The sequence below is a fragment of the Vulpes lagopus genome, chromosome 1, assembly GCF_018345385.1.
Source record: "Vulpes lagopus strain Blue_001 chromosome 1, ASM1834538v1, whole genome shotgun sequence".
NCBI lineage: Eukaryota > Metazoa > Chordata > Mammalia > Carnivora > Canidae > Vulpes > Vulpes lagopus.
The window spans coordinates 59,307,388-59,326,641 of NC_054824.1; the positions used below are offsets into that span (position 1 = coordinate 59,307,388).

The 19,254-nt window shown below is 42.5% G+C and overlaps 1 protein-coding gene across 4 annotated transcripts in view; it reads right to left on the bottom strand.

Annotated features, from left to right (window-relative positions):
* Positions 1–19,254, bottom strand: part of RUNX2 (RUNX family transcription factor 2) — a 148,204-nt gene that overhangs the window by 29,474 nt on the left and 99,476 nt on the right. For 2 of the 4 annotated variants that reach the window (XM_041750747.1, XM_041750734.1), the window contains one exon: positions 616–681. The exons of the other annotated variants lie outside the window; for them this stretch is intronic. In XM_041750747.1, the coding sequence (XP_041606681.1) occupies positions 616–681 (66 nt within the window). The remainder of the gene's footprint in view (positions 1–615; positions 682–19,254) is intronic. 4 annotated transcript variants of the gene reach the window in all.

The window sequence follows — 19,254 nt, forward strand, 5'->3', positions numbered from 1 at the left end:
ATAAGGTCCCTTAACTTCTAAAGCTAACAGTATACCTCCTTAATAGGTATTTCTGGTGCTTAAACTTATAAAACCACAGTCATAAACCACTGCACATGGAAATCAGTTTTCTGAAATGCCTAAAAACTTCAGAGTTGTGCTCTTTAAAGACTGGGTTATGATTTTCTAAAATTATGACAAGACCTTTTATGATACCAGTGTTCTTAAGATTTTGTCACATCTAAAATCTTCCAATTCTTTGCCTCTTACATGTTTGCTTTTCCTACAGTTTTTATCCGTGAGGGAAAGCACTTGGTACGTCTTCAAGACCCTGGTCAGGAGGTACTTCTGCAGCCCCATTTCTATTTAGTCTAGCCCTTGCTGGATACTACCGTATTTATTAAAGGAATAATCCTAATGCTTTTCTCCAAAGGTACTGATTGAGAGTTGTTGATTTCTGTTAAAATGCACACTGCCTGTGATCTTCGTAAGTGCCATGATGTGCATTTGTAATCAAAGGTGACTACTTAAAAGCAATATATAGTTAACAGAAGTTGTTTGTTTTATCTCAAAAATCGGACATTACCAATCAGACAGCCCCGCCCAGCCCAGCCCAGCAATCGTGAAAAGTCTCACCTGCCTGGCTCTTCTTACTGAGAGTGGAAGGCCAGAGGCAGAAGTCAGAGGTGGCAGTGTCATCATCTGTAAAATGAGGGGGACGAGCTCTAAGTTCCCTTCCAGCTCTAACCATTCTATCACCGCCGTGAACTCCAAGACAGGAGGAGAAGCAACAGCCTTAAGGGGAGGGGGAGGCAGACAAGTTCCCACCCCTCATTGGTATTTTCCCCGGAATCCGCAGGCCCATAAAAAGAGGGTAAAAAGCTAGTGAGCAGCTTCTAATACCAGAAGCAAACACTTTCAAGATGACAAACCAAAACTAACACAGTCTGGGCAGTTACTCTCTGCTTTTTATAAAGTCTCCCATCTTTGGCCGGCCGCTACCTAAAACCCCTCCCAAATACAAAACTCTAACCAGCTCAACTGTTAGAATGTGGAAGCAGTGATGGTGACAGGATGCAATCGGGAGCAGATGAGATACAAGATCTCTGGCGCCCCGTGCTTAATCCACAACCAGAGGACATACAGGCACGATGTGGAGGCCACAGATGTTCCTTGGCCAGCCTTTTCGTTGCAGAGCAGCTAGGTGAACTGGGGTTGGCAGAGCTAATAGTTATAGGCAGGCCACTTCTGTACAGATTAAGTTCAATGCTCAGATCATGTGAGAGAAACCAGAATAATGTGAAGAATTTCAAACAGAAAAAAGTCACACTTAAAACTTCAATGTTTTGCCCCACCCCCCCCCCCCCAGAAGCACAGAGCTCACGCAGATAGGCTTGTCAATGTAAAAAAAAAAAAAAGAAAAAAAGAAAAAAAAGATCCTTGTGGGTATTTGTACTTAAAAATATGCTGTAGTCATAATTAAAATTCCATGTGGTTTCCCTTATTTTGATGCAGAAGCCTCATTAAAACCCTTGAAGTGGGGCCCTGCCAGTAAACTCCAATATGGTTTTGAATTCATTTCTACACCCCCTCACCTTCTCTATTTTACCTGATACATTTTGCTGATGTTTTTATTACCCATCACATGCCAGGATCACTGTATTTTTTTGGCTTACAGATGCCAGCTAATGGAAATTGACATTCATTTTTCAATTAATGAGCTCTGGTTGTGGTTTATTGAAAACAATGCAACAAATTTCTGCTAGGCTTACAGAATTCTGACCAATCACTTCTAGTCATCTGAGACTGTAATGTCTTGAGGATTAACTCCTTCTGGGCAAAGAGAGCTGATGTGGACTTTAAATGGATTATACAGTCATTTTTATAACTTACAAAAAATAGAATTTTATGGAATTTCCTTAACCATTTTGTGTTACCAAGAAATGTTTCTGAAACATACTGCAATGTGTTCTGTATAAAGAAATATTAACAACTCGTTACAGGTTCACAGCAGATCCCTTATATAACAATCCAAGATGAAGAGATGGGATTCTAAACTTAGAAAGACAAAAATAAAGCCCTTCCTAATCTTCAGTTTGTTTATGATAATTGTTGCAGAGGCAAATGATATAATTAAATTTTCTTTCATTGAACGAGGTTATATCTACAAGTTTTAATCTCCGTTTTGTACATGAACTCAGGTACCCTTTTAGATGGCCTTCTTGGGTAATCTTGACATTGTGTATTAAACTATGCATACTTGCATAAGTAGCCACATTACAACTACAATCTTAAAAAAAAAACAGACTTAGACATTCTATCAACTAAAGTAAACAAAATGTATTACCTATTTATAAAAAAAGGTCAAGATAAAAGCCTGGAGAGTTAAAGTATTATCACTTCAAGCTAATTTTATAAATGTGAAAAAACAAAACTCAGTAACTGCCCCAGTGATGTGCCTGGTAGCACAGAGCTCCCCTGAGCCAGTTTAAAAACTCCTGACTATATCGTACTGATTGAAATAAAGCCAGTACTGCCAGGAGTTACTTGACGCCCAAGATAAACATGGTGCATCTTCCCAAAGGTCTGGTTTTACTCAACTTGGACACAGGGGATATGGTATAATAATATGATATTATATGGAAGGGAATACAACACTCGGATGAATTTTTAGGTAAACAAACAAAAAGTGACTTTAACAAAATTTTGTACTTATAAAGTTTTAGACTATGTCCCCCAGATTCCCTACAGCACCCATTTGCCCTGCTTCTGCTGGCTGGGGTATTTGAAAGAAAGGCCCAAATTCCTCATTCGCCACGTTGATAATCAATTCTAATCTAAAGCATTAACAGGGGAGCTGAGATCCAGAAAAGGGGAGCCATGTATACTACAAAATCACGCAGCCTGCAAGATGCAGAGCCATGACTTCTGACCTCTTTGCAATCTTATTCCAGGTCCATGTATTTCTTGCCTTAAAAATCTAACTTTGTCTAAAAATATTTAAGTAGGCTCTTCTGGTGCCTATGTGTTGCCTGGTGAGAGTGACTATCTTTGGGATATACTGACAACTCTTTGAGGTCTTGTTGGATCTAATATGCTAAATCATGGGCAATTAGTTCAGTTACTCATGGCATAATGTGAATGAGACCTAGGTGAAGGGTTTGATTCCCTGAGGACCTGCTGGTTTCCTATAGACGCATTTCATTCCGGATCTGCTATCTGTACCTCTGGCCACAGTCAGATAGCATGCAACGGATCGCAGCTCTCCTAAAGAGAGCTGTAAGAACGTTGCTCATTAACACAGCAGCAGCAAAACCTAATATACACAGGGAGAATATATCAATAAAATGTCCATGAAGCTCAAATATAAATAGAATCAATATTAAAAGTAAAAAAAAAAAATCTGGTCTCTTCCTCCCAAGGTCTATGGGGAAAAAGGAAACAGCCTCTGTTTACCCACTGGGTTTCCTGGATATTCAGAGCAAGTAGAAAGCGTGGTGGAAGGAGTGGAACCAAAAAAGATAAGGGGGAAATAAAAGAGAACCTCTGATTTTTCAGGTCCTGTGGCCTGCAATCCCCCGCTGGCATCTCTTACACACTGTTTTCTAGCATTAGTGAGCTTGGGTCATGTTTGGTTAACTAAAGAATGGGCTGCCGAGGGCAGAGATTTGTCTAATCATTGATCTGTCCCCCCTCTGGTCCTTAATCACAACACTACTTGACACCTTTACCTAGCACTTTCACATACATCTTCTCAGTAAGTAGGCCCTCAGGAAATCAAGATTGGTAGAGAATGGGCAAGGCGATCTCTAGAATGAGAGAAAGCAGGAGTTTTGGAGTAATAAAACACTGGGTACTTGGTATTTGGGGCGGTCAGCTGGGAAACACTGGACCCACGCATCGTGCCCTCTCCACAGCGGGATTTACACATCCCAGCTGAGGAGGCAGGTCAGCCACAGCAAAGGAAGACGGGCCCCGAGGCCAGGTGGAACTGTGCTGGCACACACACAGTCCCCTGCCCCACTCTGTAATGTGAGGGCATATATGTACAGAATGAAAAGCCATCATACCTCTCCCCAATGAGGTGTTAACTTCAAAGCTTCATTGGGACCTTTTAAATGGTAAGAGTTATTGCTTCGACAAAATCTCAAATAAAGCCCAAGAATTTTTTATTGACCCATTCACGGCATTCCTTCTATGGGGAACGTATAATAACTCAAGATCACCACAGAGCTGCTTTCCTTAAAGAATCTTCTTTCCCTTCCACAACAGCATTGGCTGCCCTGCCCCAACTGCTCTTTCCTATTTCTCTCTTGTTCCAATAGCATTTTCTTTCCATTATCTATTGGGCCCTTAAGAGTCACTGCTTTACTGAATTATTAGCTGTTTCTTAGCCTGTTACCTCCCAACTATAAAGTGAGCTTGGGGTGGTAAAGGTCACTGATTTCTTTTCCTCCCATAGCCCTTCTACACTGTAGGAGCTTAAGTTCTTTGGGTTTTGCTTTTTAGTGTACATAAATGAATGAATGGATAAAATGAATGAAAAAGAAAATTAGTCTAGGGGTCAGGAATTCGGTATGATAGTTGGTACATTTTTGACACATTAAAAAAATAGAATAAGCATTAAAGCAATGACATCAAACCTAACATGTATTCCAGTACCACTCCAAACTACATATCCTTGTAAAACTCTTTAAAGAGTGCTCAAAGCTCTTCCCAAGCATCATTACATCACTTGACCTCACGTTTCAGACAATCACCACTAGTGAACAGATACCTCTGTTTTGCCACTGGTATTGTTCCCAGTATCCTTAGAGCCAATATTTGTGTATAAGTCCATGATGGGAGCCATGTGGAGAAGAAGGAGCAAGAGGGCCAGGCCACAAATGCATGGCCTGCGGGAAGGTGAGTTACCACACTTGTCTTCCACAGGATCTCAGGTCAACCGCTGCCACTAAAGTGGTGTTATTTATTTAGAGAAGATAGTAAAGGGCAACCCGGGTGGCTCAGCAGTTTAGCACCTGCACCTGCCTTCAGCCCAGGGTGTGATCCTGGAGACCCAGGATCGAGTCTGTCGGGCTCCCTGCATGGAGCCTGTTTCTGTCTCTGCCTCTCTGTGTGTGTCTCTCATGAATAAATAAATAAAATATTTTTTAAAAAATAGAGAAGGTAGTAAAGGTAACAGAGGGTAAAACGCACACTCTGTCTGAATTTCTGGCCTAGTATAGAGAGCAAGTACGTGACAGTCATCAAGAATCAGAGATGACCTTTATAGATGGAAGAAATGGGAAGCCTGCAGACTAGGTAGAGATGAGTGACATCACGAAATTAAAAGGTAGTGCTTCTGCTTCCGCCGCCCTGACACAGCATGCTGGTGGGAAACTGCGGAGGCTCTGCCTTGAGTTGCCTCAGATCTGCATTCTGTGGAAACACAGCAGGACAGGGAAAAATCTCCCGCTTACACACCACCGTTTCAGGCCACGTAGGGGATAGAGCCCTAAAACCAGAGGCTGCCATCCCCACCCAGGCACAGGTCAGCCGCTTTCCACAAGATATGACTGAGCACCTCTGCCATGAAGGGGGGGAGGACGAGGAGGAGGCCACTGGCGTACAGGCAGCATCATCTGTTCTCCTTTTCCAAGGTCATGTCTCCCTGCTCCTCAGTAGGAGCCCTCCTCTTCGTGGCAGAACATACACTCAGGACCCTCCCTGGAGCTTTGCTCAGGCTCTCCCCAGACTCTTGGCCACCTCTCTTCTCTCTGCCAGACCAAGGTGGGGCAGGACCTCTCTTTAAAGCTCACCAATACACGGAAATTCCCACTCTACAAATCCTCATTATCTTTTCTTTATCATAAACCTCTTGAACATTTTTGTATGTGAATTTTACTCCCAAGAATTTTAAAGTATAATCATTGCTTCTAGAGAAGTATTTTCACTTTCCAACTAAAGGTAAAGCAAATTAAGAATAAGAACCATGGGGCACCTGGAGGGCTCAGGGTTTGAGCATCTGCCTTCAGTCCAGGGCCTGATCCTGGAATCCCAAGACTGAGTCCCGCATTGGGCTCCCTACATGGAGCCTGCTTCTCCCTCTGCCTGTGTCTCTGCATCTCTCTCTCTCTGTGTCTCTCATGAATAAATAAAATCTTTAAAAAAAAAAAAGAATAAAAACCATGTATCCTTTTAGATCCTACGTAGCACATATTACGGTGCTGAGAAAAGATGGGTACTTCCCCAAAACGTGCTACACAGATGAATTACTAGCATAGTCTCAAACAGGCAACATGACAGAAGCAGGAATGTTATGTAAATATTATCCAAAAATGAGTTTAGGCTATATGCAGAATAGTACTTTGCATTTTCCACATTGAGGTTTTAAGGGATCTTCACATTAATTTTCTTGATTTCCCTGAATTTGTCCCCTCACACTAAAATGACCAAGTTTTTATCACTAAATTAGTTTTACTTAGAATCACATTAGATAATAATTGGAAAAATATACCCTCTATGGGAGAAGTGTAATGGATCATACCATAGAGAAGAAACAACCAGCAAAAAAGAGAATGTGAAACCAATTTTTTTAAGATAATGAAAGGTCAGACTAGCAAACTCCATAGTTTTGCAAAAGAGAGGAAAAGTGCCTCAACTATCCAGGATAAATATTTATTTTCCGTGTTGTAATGAATTGTACTTTTCCACTGCATGCTCACAAATTCTCAAAGACCAGCTGATCCTAAGTCTAAGAAAGTATGCTATGCCGAAGGAAAGAGAGAGGGGGGGAAAAAAAAAAACAACAACCTGGCAGTTTCCAGAAACTCCAACCATTCCTTAAACCCACCCAAATTTTGAGGATATTGTTGGAATAATGTATTTCCTCTTTTGAAGGGAAAGGAGGCAGGCGGTGGGAGATGTGGGAGTGGACGCGTATGCACATAGGGAGGGAGAGTAAGGAACCAGAGGGTTGGGGGGGAGAGGAACGGAGGAAAAATGAGAGAGATCTTCTTGCTAGGCCTTGATTAAGAACTTTTTAAGGGCTAGGAAGGGTGGGTAGTCTTTGAAACCAGATCCGCTGCAGGAAGGAGGCCAGCACCCAGGACACCGTGTCTTTCAGAAGGGGCCACCCACGGTGCCGTGGCAGTCATATGACTGCTCTGTCACATCCTGAAGCCATTTCCAGCCCATGCACACGTCTGTGCTCCCATTTAGAGAGGATGGGATATATTGGGAACACACATATGGAAACACTTTCAGAGAATCAGTTTCCATGAAATTCATAATGAGCCAAGTGGCTTCAGATGTGGTTGCGTTCCTCCGATTAGCCAGAAAAAAAAAAAAAAAAATGGGAAGGAAAAAAGGGACAAATCCACCCTTTCAGACCTTATTTCAGTTTCAGAGAAATTAAAAACCACTAATGACTTATGGCTACCAAAACATGGAGCCACAATTAAGAGAGGACAAACTAGGAAAAAAGAGGGAAAGAGGTTTAAAAGCAGCAAGTCTTCCCCTCCTAAAAATAACAGCTTCAATATCAGTAATCTTATCTCCAATCAGGGGGAGGCTTTCCTGTGATGGGATCTGCCTAGAGTGGCATAATTCAGGACATCCTGGCAGGATGCGGTGCGCATGCGCACGCGGGGGGTGGGGTGGGGGGGCGATGGGGAGGGAGGCGGAGGCTCCGCGACCAGCTCTTATTTGATAACATATGTGGCCAATTAAGATTATTTTAAAAATTGCAACTAAATGATAAATTGTTCCTAAGTAAATCTTTCAAAAAAGCCTGAATGCAGAGGGGACGGCCTGGTATTTTCCTGTGGCCTGTGCTAGTGGTAACTCAGACTATATTAAAAGCAGAAATTTATGAACTGGTTGAGATGTTATATATTAGACACCAAAGCCCGGCTGATAGGAGGGCATGAAATACAAGAAGGGAACAAATGGGGGAGGGTTTTTAAAGAGGGGACATATAACTGACATCAGTGAGTTAAAAACTTATTTTTATACTGAAACAACAACAAAAAAGAAAACAGGCATTTTATGGAGTAGAATTCACATGAAATTTTAAGATAAAACAAGAGACCTGAAAATGCTCTCCTTGCAGGAGCTGGGGTTGTTTGGGGTTATGTCAATAGATTGGGGGAGAGCAGGAGCAGTCAAGGTGCCCTGGAGTTTCCTTTGACTTTGGGGTACTTCAGTGGAAAAATCTGAGGAGCGTTTTTCTGGAGTTTTGGGAGCAAGCCTGAACCCATTGTGTAGGAATGCTGTGACTCCAGGATCCTTGATGATGGGCTGGGAACCCACACTGGTTGTTGCTCACCAGAGCAGTCTTTGCTCGCTCCAACCAGAGGAATCCTATAAGCAACTGAATATTCATGGTATCCCTTGCTGCTGCCAGTTTTACTAAGAGGAAAGACTGGCTAACCAGACAAGGAGAGGAGACGGCTCTGACCTGCAGAGGATGTTCATTGAAGTGCGTCTACCTGCATGATTGCACTGAATCCTCCCGAAGGCCCTGAGAGGTAGACAATGTCACCGACTCCACACTTGCAGATGACCAACTGAAGCTCAGAGAAGCGAAGTGATTTCCTCAAAGTGACAGACCACTACTGGGTGGCCGGGACCTGGCCCCAGACCCATGGGGCTCAGCTGCCCCGGCCTCCTCCACATGCAGGGAATCAGTGTCCCTTTTGTGCCAATCCTAACTGCTTGGCCTAGCCCGCCTGACGGGCTGTCATGAAAAGGGGCCTGATCAATGATCAAAGAGAGCCCTGGGGATGAGGATGGGGATAGGGATGGAGATGGGGATGAGGATGCAGATGGGAGGTGAAATGTGCCACCTATTTGCCACACTTGACTCAGCCCCCAGGTTCTCATGTTGTCTTTGCCACTGATGTTCTAAGAAATCTTGGGCCAATCGCATTTTCTGTTCATCGGGTACTCTCATCAGTTAAGACTCTTGTCAGTGACAACTGGCAAAAGGACACAGCAAGTAGCAAACATCTCCATCTCAGAAGGGCATTCCTTCCTACCAGTACCATGTGAACTAGTGGGGCCAGAGGGGGAAAAAATTGAAAAGATTGGGTCCAAACTAGAAAAGACATGAGTTGAGGATCATTATCTCAAAGTCCCCTTGTATCCAACCCCAACCCCCACCTCCGGGCCAACTGAACTCTTCTGTAAAAAAGCAAGGACAGCAAATCACAGCCTCAAGGACCACATTCCACCATACCCCAAATGCACATGCTGTCCTTTCAGCTTAAGCTTCAATTCTCAGCCTTCTAAAGTAGGAAGAGCTCTGCTCCCCTCAATCTAGCACTGATCCAGTCAAGGGGGAGCCAGAGAGGTCCAGGAGAAGGGTCAGCCCCAGGCAATATCACTTAAAACCTGAGAAGCTTGGAGCTCCAGCTTTTTCAAATAGAATTCCTCTCCTGGGGCACCTGAGTGGCTCAGTAGTTGAGCATTTGCCTTTGGCTCAGGGCTTGATCCAGGGATCCTGGGATGGAGTCCTGAATCAGGGTCCCCACAGGGAGCCTGCTTCTTCCTCATCCTATGTCTCTGCCTCTCTCCCTCTGTGTCTCTCATGGAAAGAATTCCCCTCCAAAGGCTTGGCACCCTGCTATGTCCCAACAGCCCTGAGGTTACCCTGGACCTTAAAGCACCTAACTCAAACCACCCAATGCCTCAAGACCCAGAGTTTGAACCAGATCACCGAAGTACTATTCAGTCTGTGTCAGCTCCAAGGGGTACAGCTATGACGGGTTTAACACAATCCATATTAGTATCAAGGATCAAAGCCACAGGCTTGAGCCTCCAACTATATCCTAGCCTCTGTTTGCCCTCTCTCCCTCTACAGTGAGATCTACACACTGACCTGCTTCCCGGAGCAGGCCTGGGCTGGTCATACCCTGGGATGGGTTCCTGCCCCAGGAGGAAGATACAAGGTGGCTTCCTGGCTGGGACAGAAGGTTGCCTTAGAGTCAAGACTCACAATTGTGTATGTGTTGGATCTTCTGCCCACATGGCTTATCTAGGTTCCTGAATCCTTATCTTGTCCAACTTACTGGTCCCACAGGATCTTCCTTGCTCACTGCTGCCTACCTGTTCTGCGAGTTTGTGCCATGCTTCTTACTCATTTCTAGATCTCTGCGCACATTTCTAGATCTCTCCAGACACATTCATGATAAAACATCTGCTGGAATGACAGTCTTGGCCCAACTTACCTTTCTGGTCTTGTCTCTCACTCCACTTCTTCATCAACTCTACAATCCAGGCAAACTGGATGCTCTTCCATTTTCTGGACTACCCCCTGCCCCCCACATTTCCCTCATGTCCTGGGTTTACATGATTCCCTCAGGCCTCAGTATCCCCACCCCCACCCTATCTCAGGCCCTTGAAATTCTAAGCAGCCTTTAAAGTCTACCTCACAATCCCCTTCTGCTTCAAGGATTCTGCTCATGACCCTGCTTTAGCCCACTGGGACTTCTCTCTCCTTCTTCTGCCCTGACTTCTCCACTCATATCTCTCTTAAAGCTGGCACAAGCAGAGGAGCTACCACTACTTTATCACTGCCACTAGCCCATAAATTCCTTGAGAACAGGCTCTGTCCTGCTTATCTGTAAATGCACCGTGGCTCTTCTCAGAGTGACACACAAAGTGTTTAAGTGCATGTGTGAGGAAAATGAGATGGTGACCAATTCTCTAATTGTGGGCTGTGTACGCCTTCTGATTTCTGCCCGTCCATCTTTAGCCAATTGCTTTTCCTGACCTACCATCCCTGTGCTTACTGGGACCCCAAGGCCTTAGGTTGTTCGTTCCAGATCCATAACTTTGCCCTGGCCACCAGTTTTGGGGTGTCTCTCTTGTTCTAACCTGTTCCCGGTTTGTTCCCCTATCCTAAAAAACAAAAACTCTTTTTTGCTTTTTTTCGGCCCAAGCAGACTATCTTGTGCCATATCAACAGTGACTCTCAAAAGTAATAAATACAAAAGAACATCTCAAATTCACACACTGCTTTTAAGTTGTCCCTGCTTTTACGTACCTCTGGTTTTACCTCCTGTGAGGTAGCCTGACAGATACCAACTGATAATGAAGCTCAGGCAAAAAAAAACATACCAAGGATGTAGTCATTTAGTGCCATGGCCTCGATGAAGTTGTTGAGTTTCCCAATCTGTGTCCCTTTTCCCCACTGGGCTTGTCTCATTAGCATCTAAAGATTTTTCATCCTAATAGAAATCCTGATGGGGAAAGGATGGTATTTCTTTAACAACAGGGGAACATCTCAATTGAATTTTTTTATAAAGTGATGACAGGCATGCCTTCTCACATTGGAGATCCAGATCCAGTAACATCATAAAACCAACTAGAACTTTTATTTAACTTCAAAATGAATTCACTTCGAAAAGTTTCTTTTGCTTTGTTTCTAGAGTTTAGCCTAAAACCACGCACAAGAGACTCCATACTGTCCTGGGACAATGCTCCTCATAGAACTTCCGAATCCAAATGTAGTGCTAACAGTAACTCATTCCTCTGACTGTCTCAGAGTTTTTCTACTCAAGACTTGCACACGGAATTAACTCAAAACTTCTGCAAGAAAAACGTCCTTTTTAGAGTTTGATTTGGCATCAGTTTCAAAGAGCTGTTTGTATATTTTAGAATATGTAGAATTTTCCTTTGATTGAAACCTCTCTTTTAACAATGGACAAGAGATGATTTCTCTTCTGAGTGATTTAAACAAAAACAAACACATCTTAGTTACATAGAGCCTTGTTCTCAAAGTGGTTTTTTTGAGAAAAATCAAACCCTACAGATTGTTAAGCATTTGGCAAAAGCCTTCAAACAGCCAAAGCCAAATAGTGAACTTTTCCTTGTTGTCGGAGATAAACAAATACTAGAGCAAATAGAAGAAAAAAAAAAAAATAGGACCTCCTTTCACTTTCTACTCTGCCCGATAACATTCTCCTCTCAATACACACACCCACCCCTTCAGAGGGGTTTCATCCTCAATGTTTACTTCTGGTGCTATAGTAATAAACTCGTCACAAATGGACATTTTCAACATCTGTTTGTGGCTGCTCCCAGATTCCCAGTATTGCTTTAGGACATGAAGCCCTCTGTCTCCCAAGTGTAAACAGACACACCTAATTATGTATTAAGGTGTCTGAGAAGAGCTACTTGTTTTGATGACCAAAAAAAAAAAAAAAAAAAGAGAGAGAGAGAGAGAGAGAGCAAGCCCAGTCCTCTCAGTGTGCTGCAAGACAAGTAGTAGTCCAGTGGCAGCTCCTCCTCAAACAGTGGAAGTTCTCTGCCTGCCACGAACAAAACCCCAGTCCTGTTATTCCCAGCCTGGGAATATAGTCTACTGAGTCTACTCCAGATGTGGACCAAAAGAGTTGATGACTGGTCAAGAGAGATGGTGCTGTCACAGATCCAGGGCAAAAATCTATTCAGTCTCTTCATAAGGATTTAATTTTAGGGTAAAAGAGGAAAGAGCAAGGGAGGAGGAGATAATTGGAGGGTAGCATTTTTCTTCTTCAGATCACAAGGGCCATGGACAGCAATAACAGATAAAAAAAAAAAATGTCAGCTCTATTGGCAGCGTAGCAGGAGAAAGCGATTCTAGAGCATTGGACTATCAGCCAGGGATGTGAGTTCTGGTCAACAGCACTGTCCTGAGTGAGCAGGGCAACCACACGGAGTCCCTTCCTCTCCCTGGCCCCCACATTCCTGGTCAGTAAAATGACACAATTTAACTAAGTCTTCTCCATGGATTTCCAGCTTCAAAATTCTGATTCTGCTACACATGAGGCAAACTTGAAAATTCCAAAATATCTTTAACAATTCTATTAGAGGGACGCCTGGGTGGCTCAGTGGTTGAGCGTCTCTGCCTTCAAGCTCAGGTCATGATCTCGGGGTCCTGGAATCAAGTCTCGCATCAGGCTCCCTGCAAGGAACCTGCTTTTCCCTCTGCCTGTGTCTCTGCCTCTCTCTGTGTGTCTCTCATGAATAAATAAAATCTATAAAAAATTCTACTAGAAATACTGTTCCTCTAAAGAAAGGTGCCCATTCATTAAAACATAATACTACATTTTTTTAGAAAATGGGTATATGCACTGTGCAAGAAATACCCAGGCTTTCTCTCCAGATACTAATGTCAATTAGAAAATCTAGAATATTTTTCCACAAAATAAAAAAATATAATTGTTAACAACAGTTTGGAATAGAGCCCAAAAGAAAATGAGAACACTATTAGCTTTGTACGAAAGCCTTTCATTATTAAATTGAGCAGTAAAGAGATTTAAAAAATTAGCTTTAGACTCACACATTCGATGAGAAATATGATGGGAGCTCTTTCTCTTTTCTCTTTGTTCTTGGTTTCTCAAGTAAATTGTTTTGACCTGAACTATCTGAAGTTAAAATAAATCACATTTGACATCAACCTTTCCAACTCTGGCAAGATAGGATGTATTGTTAGGCATCATTCAAGCAGCCTCGGTTTCCCTGTCCCACATATAAAAATACGTACTTTAAGGTTTTAAGATTTTATTAATATGCACATTCTTAATCTCTAGAATAAAATTCAGATTTAAAATCCCTAGAATAAAATTTGGATTTACAAAAGTAGGAGGGGTACTGTTCCCACTGTTATTTCTGGCAGGAACTTCACTTTATTTTCGGCACTCTGACCTTTATAAAGCATGAACATTGGGTATTTAGTAAGGATTGCTGGTGTTCTGTCCCCCATGTGTCGCCTGGAAAGACCAAAGTGATAAAACTCCCTCCGAGGATGATATCCAGCAGGCTCTATAGCAAAGTCTGTTTCTGATATGGGGAGACTCCTATGACAAAAGCATAGTGAGGAAAGCACATGTGGAACTGAAAGACTTGAGGCTGAGGGCTGACTCTCCTGCTCTTTCACTCTGTGACTTAGGTCAAGTCTCTAAAGGTCTCTGAGCCCTGATTTTCTCCTGGCAAAACAGAAGCTATAGTGGCATCTATACTCCAATAAGCTGTCATGGAGATTAAATGAGATAATGTCTATCAAAGTTCTTTCTCTGTATTTAAAATTCTATCTAGTGGTGCCTGGGTAGTTCAACAGGTTAAGCCTCTGACTCTTGATTTTGGCTTAAGTCATGATCTCGGGGTGGTGGGATCGAGCCCCACATCTGCTCCATGCTCAGGGGGTAGTCTGCTTGAGATTCTCTCTTCCTCTGCCCCTCCCCCATTCTCATGCGCGCGCTCTCTATCTCTCTCTCTGAAATAAATGAATCTTTAAAAAATACTATCTAAATATTATCCTTATTAATGCCTGATTTTTACTATCAGTTTTGGACTTAGCTGCGATAGCTGCCCATTTTCCTCAACACTGAATTTATCTGAGAATACATGGTGTCATTGTCTGTAAGCTTTCATTTCTGCCATCAGAAAAGCTACTGTTATGGATGACAGGAGTGTGTCCTGAGTCTTTTCAATTTCCTCGATCTCCGAAGCTCTGGAATTAGTAGAAGTATTCAAGCTTCCCCACAAGGAGGCTTCTTCCCTCCTGATGGTACCTTCAGTTTTTCTCCACATGCTCTGAGCACCTGCCTGAGTCTCCATCTCTCCTCGCTGACCCAGCCTTCAGGCCAGCATCCTCTGGGACAGCAGCCTGACCTGCAATTATAACCCATTTGTCACCTAGCTGTACCGGGCCATGCACCTTCTCACACGCGGTATGATGCTGTGGGGGAATCCACAGCCCTGACTCTCAGAACAATCGGTACAGATCTCGTCATTCATCCCTCAGTGCTAGCCCATTTGTTATATATGTATTAGAGCCCTCGTGCCACCTCTATGGGTAGTTGAGTTGTACCTCAATGTGAATGGCTCCAATCTGCCTTCTAAATAGCCTAAGTGGTACTGCTTATTTGATTTTCATAAACTATTAGAAAGATCTGTTTCAAACTTTGAACTGGAAGTTCTACTATTTATAGTTTGAGATGCTACTTTTTTTATTAAAATGTTGGCAGGAAGACCCTTGGGTGAGGTTCACTTTGGTGAAACCGTTTTTCTTTTTTAGGCACCAGGCAACATGGCAAAGATAGAGCAGGGTAAAGCAGCATAGCCATCTACAGGGACCCACCCGGGGCTGGGGCTGGGGCTCTGGAAGTCCAAGGCTGCCACTTGAAATACTAGCTTGGGAAGTCTGCATGGGGCTGAGACATAACCACAGATCTGGCTTTCTAGTCCTAAAGTCCTAGCTTTATCTGGTTACCACTTCTGTGGTGATTTTCAATATGATACTCCTGGGTGGTAGCAAAAAAAGAACAGTACCCAAGGCCTAAACATGAGCATGATCAAACCACCCTTCATCTGAAGAGGAAGGAAATTAATTATATACATTTGTACACTGAGATTCAGAACTCCTGGGCTCCTGAGGAGAAAACACCCCTCTTTCTAATTAGTACAGCACACACTGCCTTTACATTTTAATCCTTTCACAAGTGGCTTTTTTTTCTCTCTCTCTCTCTTCAGTGGCTTGTTACCTGCTGTTTCTCAGTCCAGTTTTGTCTCTACCTTACATTGAGTCTTTGACCTCTATTCTCCATTACTGTCCTATTCTAAAGGGCAAAGCCAGGGAGAAAGGTTAAAACTAGGTTTGACAGCCAACCTCTAACCAAGAATCCCGATCTGTAAAGTTTTCACAGCCATTGGAATTATTCTGGATTTCCCATCATAAAAGAGGATGATACTCTTTGAATTGTATCTTATTTTGCATCCTACGAGCTTCTAAAACTCAAAATAAATTTTAAGCTGATTAGGTCACTGCTCCCCAGACGCTGATTTTACTGCTTTCCTTCTTTTCTTTAAAAATGGTTATACCGGGCAACCCGCGTGGCTCAGTGGTTTAGTGCCACCTTCAGCCCAGAGCCTCATCCTGGAGACCCGGATGGAGTCCCTACATGGAGCCTGCTTCTCCCTCTGCCTGTGTCTCTGCCTCTCTCTCTCTCTCTGTGTGTGTGTGTGTGTGTCTCATGAATAAATAAATAAAATCTTAAAAAAAATGGTTATAACAGTTTTCAGCATATACCTCTGAACCTTGGGATTCCAGGAAGAATAGGAAGCCTATGCCCATGGATAGTAGGACTTTTGTGACTTTTCAAACAGGAAATGTTAAGAAGTGCTCATATCTTCTCAAGATCTTGAAGCTAATTCCTAGAGAAACTAACTGAAGGTTGGGGTGGGGAGGAGATCTCTTTTTAAGGCCCAGAGTTTGGAAAGAATCTGAGATGGGAGTGATAGCTGACTACAACACTTATTCTAATCATCTCAGCTTTTTAAAGCTTCCTCCTCTACCCTTAGTCTGTATTTACAACATTCTACTTAGAACAAGTTCCTCCTCCCTTATCAATTCAAGTTCTTTCCAATTTCAAATATGCCCCCATTTCTCAATCCTCTGGGAAGAAGTGGTTCTGGGTGGTTCCTCCATTCACAGGGAGGGCAAATGCTGATGCCTCACATAGCCCTACTTTGTTCAAATGCAAAATATTAGTTTGCAAGCCTGAGGTAACTAACCACAAACCCCTTGCTCAGGGGTCTCTTCATTTCAGGGCTTTCGCCACACACTTCTCGGTATGAGCACCTGCAGAGGCAGCTCAGTCACACCCATGTGGCGATTTTCATTTCATTCCATCTTAAAAGCAATAAAAGGAACTGGTATGTATAAAGGCTATGAAATATCTAAAAATATACTCCCTAATATTTGAAGAGGGTGAGGGGAACATACCATGCGGGTCGGTCCCCCAAATTAATCTCATCATTGTGCTTCAACTGCACTGAAATCTGTGTTTGCACAGTGCCAAGGAAGGGGAGCTCCTGGAAATAATCAGATTAATGTGTCAATTAAAACAACCAAACCAAGCATTTCAGCTCTCGAAATGGATTTCTGGCCTGAATTTTCCAGGTTGGTGGTTCTGTATTCACCCAATAAATCAAGTAATTCCTGAATTACAGCTTCACTATGGGGTGTATAAACAATGTCTAAAGGTTAGCTAAAATCTTATAAGATATAATATTATTCTTTTTAAAGCAGACTGACGACTGGGGGAAAGCACTAAAACGTTTTGATGACTGAGGGAAAATACTTGCGCCAGTCCAGAGCGTCCCCGTCCCCACTGCTTTCAGGCAAGTACGAGCCACCATCCTCCTACCAGGGTGACTACCACAGCCTCCCCGACACACTCTTGCTTCCTCTCTCATCCTCTTACACAATTCTCCCCCAAACAGCCAGAGAGGGACCTTCTGAAACTAGCAATCCATTGATATCACGACTTTGCTTAAAATCTGTCCATGGCTTCTCACTACGTGGACCAGGAAACCCAAACTTCTGCTCCTGAGCAGCAGAGGCCCGGCATTCCCTGGAGCAGCGATCTCTCTGACTCCACCTCATTTTCTACACACTCCAAAACACAGCCATTCCTCTTCCCACTCCAGGGCCTTTGCACCAACCTTCCCTGCTGCCTGCAATGAGCTTCACAGGGCTGACTCTTTCTTGTAAATTTAGATTTCAGCTTCCTCATAACATCACCCTATTTTGCTTTCCTCACAGTACATAGCCCTAGATAATACTTTCTTATTCGGTTGCCTACTTTTACCCCTTTACAGCTAACATTTATTACCAGGTATTATTCCAAGAGCTTTACATACTTAATTCTTTTGTCCTCATAATGACCTTTTGAGGTTGGCGGTATTATTAGCCCATTTCACAGATGAAGAAATTGTGGTACAGACAAGCTAAGTAAAATTCCCAAGATCACATAGCAAGTGAGTCAAAAAGCCTAGATTTAAACCCTGAAGAGTCTGGCTCCAAAGACTGATTGTTTAAATCACTACATCATATGCCCCAGAAAAAGCTCCCTGAGCTTTTCTTACTCACCATTGTACCTCCGGTGACTAGAACAGAGTCAATTAATGAGTATATTTAATGTCAACAATAATTTGTATTAATAAAGACATTTATCATGTGGTCTAAAATACTATGATAGCAATGTTTCACTAAAAGGAACTTTATTATAATTTTGTTTTATGAATTATAAATGAATAATTCCATTTATTCTGTTATTAATAGAATTCACCTGTTCTTTTGTTGTTATAACCTTTAGCTTACAAGATTCTCAACTCTCCCAGAAGATAAATTAGTCTTTATTATAGCCATTCTCAGATAGAGTGTACAATAGATAAGTTACATAAAACCATGCTAGGGTATGTAAAATGTCAATAAAAAAAAGGTTTTTCTTCCTTTTAATAAAGCCGTGGTTTCAAACTGCCTGCAGACTTGGACAAACATGCACATATATTACGCTTCACCTTGAACAGAAGTTTGGCTGTGGTCAAGTGTCAAGATCTGAAAGTACAGATTTTTGCCACCAATTAACCTGATCCTAGATTGCTCCTTATCAGAATCAACTGAAGCACATAACAAAGCGATTCTTGACATCTATAGTAGGTCTCCTTACGAATTTAATTAAGAAATCAAATACTATGCTAGCCTTTATTTTTATTATGGGTGGTGATATTTAGATTTCTGGTGTGCTGGTCACTCAATGTTTCTGAGAGAAACAAGCCTTATTTAGCAACCTAGCCATTCAAAATGATGGACCTTGGAGAAGATCTAGCCCAATTTATTTCACACATAAGGAACCTAAGGCCCATAGAAGTTAAGTGAGCTTCTCAAGAACTCAGAAGCTCATCTAAAAATAGATCGCAGGTTCCTCAATTCCCAGCCAAGTGCTGTTTCTAGCATGCTGCCGACGAGGCTGTGAGTCTTTAACCACTGTGCTGCATGCCTGTGCCTTAGAAGGAACATTCTTCTAATAAACCAAAACAATGCAACACCATTTTATTGAGCAACTACTATTTCATTGGTGTTAGGTTCAATTGTCTTTGGGGATGCAGGTCCCAATTTAAATGCTTCAATCATTTGCTCAGTTAAACAGGTCACCTGAGTAAGTTTTAATAACCCTTAACCCTTCAAAGGTTAATCCAACTATATTAAGTTAATCCAACTATTCATCCAACTATATCAATAATCCACCAAACATCAATGATCTAAATGCACCATTTAAGATGGAGATTGTTAAAATGGATCAAAAAACAGGACCCAACTGTATGTTACCTACAGGAAACCCACTTGAAATATAAATGCACATAGAGATCACATAGAGCAACAGGAACTTGCATTCATGGCTGTTTGGAATGCAACATGGCACAGCCACTTTCGGAAACAGTTTGGCAGTTTCTTACAAA